The sequence below is a fragment of the Centruroides sculpturatus genome, unplaced genomic scaffold (genome assembly GCF_000671375.1).
Source record: "Centruroides sculpturatus isolate CEXI.00-Female unplaced genomic scaffold, Cexi_2.0 scaffold180, whole genome shotgun sequence".
Classification (NCBI taxonomy): domain Eukaryota; kingdom Metazoa; phylum Arthropoda; class Arachnida; order Scorpiones; family Buthidae; genus Centruroides; species Centruroides sculpturatus.
This window is the reverse complement of record NW_019384918.1, coordinates 765,687-779,542: the sequence shown is the minus strand read 5'-3', so window position 1 is coordinate 779,542 and position 13,856 is coordinate 765,687. Positions and strand designations below refer to the sequence as shown.

Sequence of the window (13,856 nt, the reverse complement as noted above, 5' to 3'; positions counted from 1 at the left end):
GACCCCCCTATAACACTATTGATTATTCCGTTTTATATGAATTCCATGTTGTACGAGTCACTTAGATTTTACAAATACGTGAGCCGTTCACAGCCCGGTACACGTATTTGTAAAATCTAAGTGATTCGTACAACACGGAATTCATATAAAACGGAATAATCAACAGTGTTATAGGGGGGTCGATTGTAGATTAAAAGCACAGAAAAATTCAGAAACGTAACATTAATTATTTAAGAAGAATTCTTACACATTTATTACACTTAAAGCATAGTAAAATAAAATTAAAAAATAAAATAGTGAACACGCTAATCTTTTAACATTACATTTGAACTTTGTAAGATTTGATAAGTATATCAACTATAACGCCTACAAATTAAAGTTCATAATTCTCTTCCAAAATCTAATTGCAACTTAAATAGTTTCAGGATATTTATTCCGTAAGTTTATTTTATTTATTACTTTATTATAAAAACTTAATAATAAATGTAAATAACGAACGTAAATGAAGCATTTTTATAGAAAGTCGTAAGTATAATTTAATACAGATAAATGAATTGTAAATGTAAATATAATTATCTTATAATATGCAAATATGATACAACTACGCTTTTAACTTATATATTACACACGACACTCCTCTATCTCTTCGCCTATTCGAACTTTAACCAGAGCATTAATGCAGCTTAAACCCTACGAAGTGTGCCAAATTTCGGTTTTCAAAATTTACCCCATTCTGAGATATTAAATAATAAACACTAACATACGCGTAATTTTTCCTGATAAGATCAAATGGCTGTGAATCTTGATTCTTCGGGTGTTTGCGAAGCAACCGGGTGGAGTTTATTGTCGTAACGGTGATATTTCCGAGCACTCTCTTTTCAGTCGATCTGTTCTTGGATTACACGAAAGAATAAACAGAAGGGCCGGCTCTGTGTTTTTAGAAAGATTAGCTAAATTTCAATGAATCCTCCAGCCAGGAAAGAGCCTATGGTGGACCATTTCATTATGTGTGAAACATAATGAAATGGGCCACCATAGACATAAAACTTGTTATCCAGTACAAAGTATGATGTAATCCATACAATACTTCTGTACTGTGTGGAGAAACTTCGGAATAGATTTGTGCCAAGAATCCTGGAGGAGCCCGCTCTACCCCAGGCGCCATACAAGATCGCCATATCTCTGGTAACATTTTAAATTAATTTCGTATCGATGAAGCATTGTATATTCGCGTATTCAATGGCGAATTGCTGATGATATCTGAATTACTTTTACTGAAAACATATAGAATTGTTAAAATACTAAATTCTTAATTGCAAATCATTAACTTTTAATTATGTCTTCAAAGCAAAAATGCTTTAATTTTCCTTATTCTCTAGTATATACATAACTCTGTTGGAGAATAATTCAATCTTATGTGCTTAACATTTTAACGAGTATTATTGTTATATTTTCTTATCGCAGGTTACAATGGAAGACGAAATCAAAAGACCTAACTACATAGATGTCGACGGTTTCCGTTTACCAGGAGCATTCTCGCCGGAGGCATTTCGTTCGGCAATCAAGTACAAACCAAAAAAGGGAGAAATATATGTGGTAACGTATCCGAAATGTGGAACGACGTGGATGCAATGCATAATCATGTGCATCGTGAGAAAAGGGCGGACTTTCGCAAATGCGTTGGATTATGCAAAGAACTCTCCTTTCATAGAATTTGCAGGAGCCGATGCATTAGACTACATGGAAGACCCCGGGGCAATTAAAACTCATTTGCCTTTTAGTCTGACACCATTTTCGCCCCACGCAAAATATATTTACGTTGCAAGAAATCCTAAAGATTGCTGCGTTTCTTTTTACCATCATACAAAATTGTTTGGTTTTTATAACTTCGGCGATGGCACTTTCGATGAATATTTCGAACTTTTCGTCAAAGGCGAAACAGATTTCGGGGATTATTTCGATCATCACTTATCGTGGTACGAGCATAAGGATGATCCCAACGTCTACTTCCTTACTTATGAAGATTTGAAAAGCGATACTCGAGGAGAAGTGTTAAAGTTAGCAAAATTTATGGGAAAGGAGCATTATGAAACTTTAGTAAATAATCCGGATATTCTCGATAAAGTTCTCGAGTGTAGTAGTGTCAGCTACATGAAAAAAACAATGAATGAATCGTTTGATGATATGTTTATAAAAACCTCGGATCATCTTGATAATCCGGGTCTGCCGTCTGGAGTTAGAGCATTTGGTGAATATATGAAGAAACATCCCCGTTTCTCGATAAAAGTAGGTGGCCAGTTTATTCGCAAAGGTATAGTCGGAGATTGGAAAAACCACTTCAGTCCCGAACAGGAAAGGAGAATGGAAGAAAGAATTAAAGAAAAAACAAAAGGTAGTGATTTGATGAAATTATGGAATAAATAATTTTGTTATTTCTTTTGATTGTAATAAGTGCAGTTCGAGATTTTGAATAGTTATACTGTGTAACAATACGATATGAATTAAAATTTAACTGATTTTTTTGCATTTAATGTGTAATTTTTTAATTATATTTGTAAAATAACAAGCATAAGTGTATTTTATATTATTAAAATTTTTGGTATTATTTAGAACTGCATATATCAATTTTTTTATATTAGTATCTTAAAAACTTGTTGATGTATCATTTAGGTTATGAAGAAAACGAATGAAATACTTGTCGTATGATTAAAATTTTAGTCTTTGTATATCAAATATTGGATTATTTTTATAACAATTATTCAATATGTCATCTTCTATGTCAATAAATATTTAAGTTTATTTTATTTGAATTGTAGTTCATTAGGTTCAAAGATATAAAGAAATTAGAGAGGTTGCGGCCGACGTATACGTGTACGTCGGACGCGTAAACGTGTATGTCGGACGTTCAGCGCCGCTTTCCTATAAATCTAAAAGTTTGATTATGGTGTTTGGATAGTCAGTGGAATCATGCTCGACGTCCCAAACACCATTGCCAAACTTCTAGGCCTTTAGGAAAACTTCCGACGTACACGTTTTCGCGTCCGACGTACACGTATACGTCGGCCGCAACCTCTCTATTGTTTTTTGCCCTTGGTATAATTAAATTTATTTAAAATCTACTAATGTGAGGTAGATAATAAGGACTTATCACACCAGTGATAATAAGCACAAACACCCAGGCTGACACCACAAACGCCACACTGACATCTGGTTTAAAAAAGGTGATGGAATGAAGATTGGCTATTAAGATGTTAAATAAAACTAATGTAAAAATTACAAATATTGTGAAAAACAATATTTTATTTATCGTAATTATCAAAAAAAAATTTACAGAATTCGGCATGACTTTACAGAAATACAATCAAATAATGTAAAAAATTAATTATAAATGTTGGTAATTTTATATAAGATAGCCCTAGAATCAGAATCAGCCTAATTTTACAGTCCCTTACCATTGCATTCCCAGGCCAACTTCAAATCAACGTTTAAAATTTTAAAAACCATTACGTTAAACAAGCTTGCCGTCCCGTGTAATTGCAGGTGTTGCACCGTCGTTTGAGCCGATCCTAGATGAATTACTTGGATAAATAGAAGTATAAAAAGAGTAGTGTATTCACTTACGGTTTGCCTCGGATAGCGCCGAACCTCGGATAATCGAGGTTATACTGTGTAATGTAATAAAACAGTTTCATAATAATACATTTATACCGGATTGGCCAAAGCGGTTAAGGCGTCAGCCTACCGTTTTAAATCGAATTCGGCCGAATAACCTTATTATGAGAGTAAACACAAAAATTCTAGTTTGTTTAGGGGCAGCTGCCTAACTTGTTTCAATATTGAAAATTCAAAATTTTACTTTTAGGTGAAATTCAAAAGTCGTTACTAAAGTGTGAAACATTACATTTTATTTATTTTAAGCATAATACCAGATAATGCGGTAAATTTTACAACTCTTTCCACTCTGGGGCACCAAGAGAATCTTTTTACTAATCGCATTATGGGTTCCGCCAATCCCACAATGGAGCCACAGAGTGGTGAGAGACAGGATCCCACATAGAAGGAAGACCCACTCCCCTGAAAAACTCCTGAAGTTTTCGATCACTCCGGATTACCGAGTCCCCCAGGACAGTGGACAGACATCCTAACTACCGGGCCATCCGGTCTCAGGATTTACAGTTGGTGATTTTCATGCTCTAATGTAACAAGATAACATTGTGCTCCTACAGCTCAGTTTCAACTAGAGCTACGTCTGTATACATATCCGTCAAACGTGTTCTCATCTAAATAAAGCACTTCGTCTTTCGTGGGACCACTCAGCATTTCATGTGAGTAGTCCCACACTTAGCATTGTGACATATCACGATTTTTCAGATCATAAATATTATTCAAAACTAATCAAGCTTTGAATATAATACGCATATCATTTTATAATAAGACAATACAAGTGCAGTAGAGCCTCGATTATCCGACCCAATTGAGGACTGGGGTTGGTCGGATAATTGAAAAGTCGGATAACCGAAAAGTATGAAAAAATCCATTATTAGTGCAGTATATTATTATATCCCATNCGTGTACGTCGGACGCGTAAACGTGTATGTCGGACGTTCAGCGCCGCTTTCCTATAAATCTAAAAGTTTGATTATGGTGTTTGGATAGTCAGTGGAATCATGCTCGACGTCCCAAACACCATTGCCAAACTTCTAGGCCTTTAGGAAAACTTCCGACGTACACGTTTTCGCGTCCGACGTACACGTATACGTCGGCCGCAACCTCTCTATTGTTTTTTGCCCTTGGTATAATTAAATTTATTTAAAATCTACTAATGTGAGGTAGATAATAAGGACTTATCACACCAGTGATAATAAGCACAAACACCCAGGCTGACACCACAAACGCCACACTGACATCTGGTTTAAAAAAGGTGATGGAATGAAGATTGGCTATTAAGATGTTAAATAAAACTAATGTAAAAATTACAAATATTGTGAAAAACAATATTTTATTTATCGTAATTATCAAAAAAAAATTTACAGAATTCGGCATGACTTTACAGAAATACAATCAAATAATGTAAAAAATTAATTATAAATGTTGGTAATTTTATATAAGATAGTCCTAGAATCAGAATCAGCCTAATTTTACAGTCCCTTACCATTGCATTCCCAGGCCAACTTCAAATCAACGTTTAAAATTTTAAAAACCATTACGTTAAACAAGCTTGCCGTCCCGTGTAATTGCAGGTGTTGCACCGTCGTTTGAGCCGATCCTAGATGAATTACTTGGATAAATAGAAGTATAAAAAGAGTAGTGTATTCACTTACGGTTTGCCTCGGATAGCGCCGAACCTCGGATAATCGAGGTTATACTGTGTAATGTAATAAAACAGTTTCATAATAATACATTTATACCGGATTGGCCAAAGCGGTTAAGGCGTCAGCCTACCGTTTTAAGGAACCCGGAATCGAATTCGGCCGAATAACCTTATTATGAGAGTAAACACAAAAATTCTAGTTTGTTTAGGGGCAGCTGCCTAACTTGTTTCAATATTGAAAATTCAAAATTTGACTTTTAGGTGAAATTCAAAAGTCGTTACTAAAGTGTGAAACATTACATTTTATTTATTTTAAGCATAATACCAGATAATGCGGTAAATTTTACAACTCTTTCCACTCTGGGGCACCAAGAGAATCTTTATACTAATCGCATTATGGGTTCCGCCAATCCCACAATGGAGCCGCAGAGTGGTGAGAGACAGGATCCCACATAGAAGGAAGACCCACTCCCCTGAAAAACTCCTGAAGTTTTCGATCACTCCGGATTACAGAGTCCCCCAGGACAGTGGACAGACATCCTAACTACCGGGCCATCCGGTCTCAGGATTTACAGTTGGTGATTTTCATGCTCTAATGTAACAAGATAACATTGTGCTCCTACAGCTCAGTTTCAACTAGAGCTACGTCTGTATACATATCCGTCAAACGTGTTCTCATCTAAATAAAGCACTTCGTCTTTCGTGGGACCACTCAGCATTTCATGTGAGTAGTCCCACACTTAGCATTGTGACATATCACGATTTTTCAGATCATAAATATTATTCAAAACTAATCAAGCTTTGAATATAATACGCATATCATTTTATAATAAGACAATACAAGTGCAGTAGAGCCTCGATTATCCGACCCAATTGAGGACTGGGGTTGGTCGGATAATTGAAAAGTCGGATAACCGAAAAGTATGAAAAAATCCATTATTAGTGTAGTATATTATTATATCCCATGTAATTAGTATATCGCTATTAACCTACTTCGCGTTGAATTTTCATCGATGTTAAGCCTAACAAAATTTTTTTAAAATAATAATCGTCACTATTGTATCGTTAAAAATTAGAAAATTAAGCCTCTGGCTTCCTTTCATGGTCCATCCAGTGTTGCCATCTAAAACACGTAAAAATAATATTACAGTAGCCAAGACATCGCCAAATATTGTAGCGCCACATCACTAGTGGACAATTGAAATTTGCCCACTAGGACGGTCGGTTAACCGAGGTGACGGTTAATCGGGGGTCGGATAATCGAGGCTCTACTGTATATTATTATCATGACTTAAATTTAAAACAAAAACCAAAAATATCCCAACAAAATTAAAATTCATTTTGAATAGGAAATTTCAATGATTCCCTATTCAAAATCAGTCATAACCTCTATATCTATGTAAAATATAATCTAAATATCTTTCCATAAATTCATAACATCGCTGTCTTTAGTCTTTTCTCGAATTTTTTCTTCTAAAATCTTTTCCTGTTCGGGAGTAAAATGATTTTTCCAATCACCAACCACTCCTTTTCTAACGAAAGCTATTTCTTTATCGCCTTCTTTCTTTAAGACATCATGTTGTTTATCTTCTATAGATGCTCTGATATTTTTCTTCAATGCTTTTAAACCGGAAGGAAGTATATTTTCATCGAAAGAACCCTCAATTAATTTTTCGTAAAATTCTTTCATTAGGGAATTCATGTTAACTCTCATATAATCTAAACTGCAATAACGAAGAACATTATCCAATACAGTTTTGTCCTCTTGTAATATATGTAAATATTCATCACCAAGAAATGATGCCACTTTAAATATTTCACTTTGAATATCTTTTTTCATGTTTTCGTAAGTTGTAAAATGTACATTAGGATCGTTTCTATGCTCGTACCATCCAAGTAAGTGATCAAAATAATCTCCCCAATCAACTTCCCCTCTGATAAAAACTTCGAAATAATCCTCGAAGGTACCGTTTTCGAAATTATAAGGAGAAAATAATTTTGTATGATAATAAAAAGATACGCAGCAATCTTTAGGATTTCTTGCTACATAAATGTATTTTGCTTCGGGAGCGAAAGGAGCTAGATGAATTGGAAGATGGGTTTTCAACACACCGGGTTTTCTCATAGTTTCAATGGCATCCGCTCCAGTCATTTCTAAGAAGGGACTATTCTTAAAAAAATCCAAACCATCGGTAAATGGTTCTCCTTTTCTAAGAATTAAAGTAACAATATATTGCATCCATGTTGTACCACATTTTGGATACGTTGCAATGAAGATATCTTCGGGTTTTGGTTTATATTCAACGACTGAACGGTAAGCATCTTTAGAAAATCCAGCCGCTATTAGAAATCCATCGCAATCTAAATACGTTGGTTTGACTGGCATTTTCTTTTTTTAACCTAGAAAGAAGTAATAAATAAGTAAAACTATCCTTAATTAAGTGAGGGAAAGTATAATTAAAATAATTGTTTATTATTTTAATAATAGAGATATTAATATAAACAATTTACGAAATGTAAGAGATTCTCTCTTCAAAGTTTAAATGGTGAACATTTCATTTATATATGAGAAATCTCATAAATTTAAAGCTTTTTAGTTTTCCTGTAGGGTTCCGTTATTCGCCAACCTGTCGTCCCATTGTGGACCTGGTCAAATCTATAATGGGATTTCTAAAAGGGCTCTCTTAGTGCCTACAGATAGAGAAGATTTTTCATTAAATTAAATAATATTTTAAATAGCATTTATGCAATACAATTTTCTTCTTCAAATTCTTCTTCTAATCAGCACAAAAGAGTTTACTTTTGTGCAAATGTCTCGGTCCTCCCTTCCAGACAAAGAAAGTAATTACAGTCGACCCCCCCTATAACACTGTTGATTTTTCCGTTTTATATGAATTCCGTGTTGTACGAGTCACTTAGATTTTACAAATACGTATGCCGGGCTGTGAACGGCTCACGTATTTGTAAAATCTAAGTGACTCGTATAACACGGAATTCATATAAAACGGAAAAATCAACAGTGTTATAGGGGGGGTCGACTGTAATTACTTTCTTTGTCTGGAAGGGAGGACCGAGACATTTGCACAAAAGTAAACTTTTTTGTGCTGATTAGAAGAAGAATTTGAAGAAGAAAATTGTATTGCATAAATGCTATTTAAAATATTATTTAATTTAATGAAAAATCTTCTCTATCTGTAGGCACTAAGAGAGCCCTTTTAGAAATCCCATTATAGATTTGACCAGGTCCACAATGGGACGACAGGTTGGCGAATAACGGAACCCTACAGGAAAACTAAAAAGCTTTAAATTTATGAGATTTCTCATATATAAATGAAATGTTCACCATTTAAACTTTGAAGAGAGAATCTCTTACATTTCGTAAATTGTTTATATTAATATCTCTATTATTAAAATAATAAACAATTATTTTAATTATACTTTCCCTCACTTAATTAAGGATAGTTTTACTTATTTATTACTTCTTTCTAGGTTAAAAAAAGAAAATGCCAGTCAAACCAACGTATTTAGATTGCGATGGATTTCTAATAGCGGCTGGATTTTCTAAAGATGCTTACCGTTCAGTCGTTGAATATAAACCAANATATCTTAATTAATATTATATTTTAACAGCATTTAAATCAATAGTTAAAAATAACACACAAAGTACCGGTGTAATAAATAAATAAATAAATAAATCTTCCTTATAGTTGAAGGTAAAATCAATCATTGAAAATTGACTGAAAAATTGCACAATAATTGAGTAATTTATTTAATTTTGGGGAAAATATTTCAATTATTACAACTGTAAAGATCTTATAAACTTGTTATAATGGGAATAGAAATATACAGGACCGAAATAGAGGGGTACATGGCCCGGGGGCTCTATCAATAAAGCATTTTAACGTTAAACACTGCATGTGTGGCGTCATCTGTTATGATATTTTATTATTTAAACTTTTTATATTTTTAATTATTATAATATAAAAAAAAAAAAACAATTCTGAGGGTAGGGATAGGTTTAATAAAAAGTTGAACTTAATAACGAGTAAAATCGTTATTAAGTTCGACCCTACTGCAGATATGATACACGATCCTCTTTATCTCTCCACCCCGTCGACATTTAACTACCAAAATTTAATAGCATCGATCCCACTAATACACAAACCTCCCTGTAAAATTTCAAAAATAGCCTATATGATAAACTTATTTTTGTTATAAATGTGATTATACATTATTCTGCATACGTGATTTCCTTGTTTTGTTTTGTGTGATTACTCTTGTATTTTTACCGGAATAAATATTTCCGTCTTTTTTANTACATTTAATTATATTTTACCAATACTTAAAAAAACTAAATAAATAAAATATTCGCCCAATCATACGCTTGCTAACGTGCAAAAATTATTAAGTTTCTGTCGCCCACTTGACTATTGCCCTTTGTGAATGGCGTACTCCAATTTTGTTCACGCTTTTTGTTGCAAATATTTGAAATTTTGCAGAAAAGTTCGTGTATTAGGGTAGATAACGCTGTTAAATTTCGGTGATTAGCCACCTCATAACCTTTCTTAACTATGGGCAGTGGCATCCCATGTGTCCCAATGTACGGGCGCATTTGGCTATGGGCTTATTCAAATCGCTCTAAATCTGTTTAATACGAGTAATTTTGGAAAATTACTGTAATTCATTTAATTTCTTAAAAGGTAAATCGTTATTTCTTTGCTTCGTTGTAATATTGGTATTATACCAGTCGACCCCCCTATAACACTGTTGATTATTCCGTTTTATATGAATTCCATGTTGTACGAGTCACTTAGATTTTACAAATATGTGCGCCGTTCGCAGCCCGGCACACGTATTTGTAAAATCTAAGTAACTCGTACAACATGGAATTCGTATAAAACGGAATAATCAACAGTGTTATAGGGGGATCAACTTCTATAGTGATTTTTCATAATCGTTCATTACAAAACATTTCGGAGACCGATGTTTTGAAATTTCGTATCTAATTATTAATTATTGCATTATTAAAGGCGATCGTTTGCCCTTGGTTTCATTTCTAATTTTTCTAATTTAGCAAAATTAAAACTTTTCTAAACTCATTAGAATTTAGAAAATTTTCAATTATTTTTTTAACTCCTACTGTTACTCTGAATTTGTAATAAAGCTCTATATTTTGATAGAATAGTTAAATTTATATTTACCTATATAATATAATTTTAACTTTAATATACGAAACTATTCTGGGTATATAACAGAGACACTACAGTTTGAATGGATCTTAAACTATAGTCTATTATATCGATTCTTTTTAGACAATAAACTTAATAATACTGTTTTATATTAGATTTATAAGATGTGATTGCGTACAATGAAAATATTTTACAACTTTTAAATTTTATTTCGAGTCTAAAACTTTCAAACCTGCTAATACAGTATACAGTACCTGTACATTACGTATAAAAATATAATTCAAATAACCAATCTTATCCATTTTGTTTATTACATTTTATTCATACAATTAATTGGTATGTGATTTTATTAAGAAAGTCGAGTTTTTAAAGTTGTAATAGAATTTACATTTATGAAAATCTTGTAGTGAGAAGCATATTTCATTTACTTTTCCCATAACTTCATGATATCGCTGCCTTTTGTCTTTTCTTTGATTCTTTCTTCCATTCTCTTTTCTTGTTCCGGACTGAAATAATTCTTCCAATCTCCAACAATTCCTTTACGAAGGAAACTTCCTTCCGTCTTTACTGCCAGAGAAGGATGCTTTTTCAAATATTCTTGATATGCTTTTAATCCCGGTGGAACATTCACATTTTTCAACTTTTCTGTTGTATCGTTAAATAAATTATTAATGTCATCACCTATCGATTTTTTCATATAACTCATGCTACTGTATTCAATTATTTTATCTACAATATCGGGATTCTTCTGCAGTGTTTCGTAATAATTTTCACCTATGAATTTTGCCAAATTCATAATTTCTATTTTAGTATTAGCTTTCAGATTTTCGTATGTTGTAAAGTAAACGTTGGAGTCGTTTCTATGTTCGTACCACGACAAAGTATGATCGAAATAGTCTCCAAAATCATTCTGTCCATTTACGAATAAATCGAAGAATTCATCGAACGTACCATCTGTAAAATTATAGTGTACAAGGAATTTGGTATGGTGATAGAAAGACACGCAACAGTCTTTAGGATTTCGTGCCACGTATATATATTTGGCACGGGGTGAATACGGCGCTAAATGAAAAGGCAGATGAGTTTTAATGACTCCTGGACCTGTCATTGAATCTAAAGCTTCTATTCCGGTAAATTCTATAAATGGCGTGTTTATCAAAAAATCTAATGCATTTTCGAAAGGTTTTCCTTTCCTTAATATAAGCATCACGATGCTCTGCATCCACGTCGTTCCACATTTAGGAAACGTAACAACGTACAGCTCGTTCGGTTTAGGTTTATAGTTAACTGCTGAGCGAAATGCTTCGTGTGAAAAGGAAGCCGGTAAACGAAAACCATCGCACTCGCTGTAGTTAGGTCTATTTATTTCTTCGGCCATTTTATTAGTCGACAGTTTTCTTCCTAATTCAAGTAAAAACATTAACAGTTAATATAATGACGTTTTAATAGAAATTGACATTATTTTGTAATATGTGATAATAGACATTTGTTCTGAACTGTAGTAAACAATACAATTCTTACAACCCTATTAAGTAAATTATTGTAATTTTCCGAACATAGAAATTCTATTTATGAATTCGTTCTCGCGAATGCTGGCGAATTCTCTAGTAGTTTTTCATTTTTAACTCTTTCTTTCCTGTGAACGCTGAGGGCCTTTTCTCATACATACTCGTTGTGGCTTCGAAAGGGCCTGCTAAAGTGATGAGGGACTAGATCCGACATATATGGACAGAGTAACCATGAATGCTTGACCGAAATCGATCTTGCATTTTTCAGAGGTAGGCTGATGCCTTGCCAATCCAATTCTCTAGTATCATCGTGTAATTCTAATATCAACGTTCTCCTATTTGTCTAGTAGACTTTGACAAGTCTAGGAGACAATTTAGCTAATTTACTTAATTTTTAATTTGTGTGATTATATATAGGTCTATATATGTACTATTAGTTGCTAGGTCTGCTTCACAAAGAAAACGTTCTCGCATAATAGGGAGCATAAAAACTGTTACGTTTTTACGATCGTTAATAGAACGAACTTAGTCTCTCTTTTAATTTAATTTAATTAATTAAGAAAAGCAAAAGACAAACGTTTATTTAGTTCCACACGTTCACACCAATTACAGGTACTATACAAAAAGGAAATGCACTAATTTCCATAAAAAGACACTGCTATAGTTCTATCTGAAAGAAAGTTTCGTTTACGATTAGTGCACTGGTTTCAATACCCACTTCCATTTTTACTACTTAGTTTTTTTGTCCACTCTACTTCATCTTTTATGATCAGTATTTAGAATCAAGTGTTTATGTGTTTACCTTCTCTGGTACGGATTGAAACAAACATTTCATATCGTGTTACGATTCGAATTCCTCGTAAGTTCCCGGGCATAAAAATTCTTGTATAAACAAAGCACATCGTAAGTTGCGATATTGTAAAAAGTGTCGTAAATACTACCATATCTAACAGCTCTCACTAATCGGAGTACTGGAAAAGATGGTGTCTGAGTAATTGAATCTTTCGATAGATAATCGTTTTTATCGATTGTCCTAGAGGGGAATTGGGATGAAATCTGGACGGTTGAAAACACAACGAACTGTCTACAGGCAGATATATCAAGTCCCTCTTTTACTTCATTGTGGGCTTGACCAATGCACGATGGTTATGGAAAAAAGCCCCTCACACAAGTTATTGCCCATATAGCGGATATAAAAAGTAAAAAAAATTTATATTACAATACTTACTTTTATAATTTCGAAGCCTTTTGGGTTGTGATTTACGAAGTATTCGCGTGAGTCGAATAAGAAGATACACTTCTCTTTACTTGCACACTAATAAATATACTTTTAATTGCGAGTGCTTATATAAACGTTATAAAGAGACGAATTATCAGTTTAAAAATTGCTATCTGATTCGATTAGTATCGTGCATTTATTTTTGTAAGGAAAATCAACAAGTGTTTTCAAAACAATAGAAATGGACTTTGACGAAACTGATAAAAATATTCAAAAACTGTATGAGTACTCCAGCCACGAGTGGATGAAACTTTAAATTGCAATATGACTAAAAGCAAATATTGTCAAGTCTCAGATAAAATTATGTAGGCCTACAGCACATTTTATTAAATGTCAACCAGGTGGAAAGATAAAGGGAGTCTCGTGTGTTATATCTCGAGTATGGTAGCACTTTACTCGACCACCTTATAGCTTGTTGTTCTTTTCTTAAAAGGAAACAATAGTTATGTAATGATGCAAGTATTCCTTCAGATACAACCCTGTGTCTTTAACAATTATAAAATACCATCTTTTAGTTCGAAGTTCATCCAATATATTGACCGATGATTTTAAGCAATACTTCGTATATA

At 33.3% G+C, this 13,856-nt stretch overlaps 1 protein-coding gene and 1 pseudogene across 1 annotated transcript in view; one reads left to right on the top strand and one right to left on the bottom strand.

Annotated features, from left to right (window-relative positions):
* Window positions 1-2,678, top strand: part of LOC111631813 — a 69,070-nt gene extending 66,392 nt beyond the window's left edge. Inside the window, exons 7-8 of the mRNA XM_023376123.1 lie at window positions 1,045-1,185; window positions 1,465-2,678. Coding sequence (XP_023231891.1) covers window positions 1,045-1,185; window positions 1,465-2,424 — 1,101 coding nt within the window. The 3' untranslated portion in view covers window positions 2,425-2,678. The remainder of the gene's footprint in view (window positions 1-1,044; window positions 1,186-1,464) is intronic.
* Window positions 2,679-6,282: 3,604 nt separating this feature from the next.
* LOC111631812 lies at window positions 6,283-13,387 on the bottom strand (annotated as a pseudogene).
* Between the last annotated feature and the right edge of the window lie 469 nt (window positions 13,388-13,856).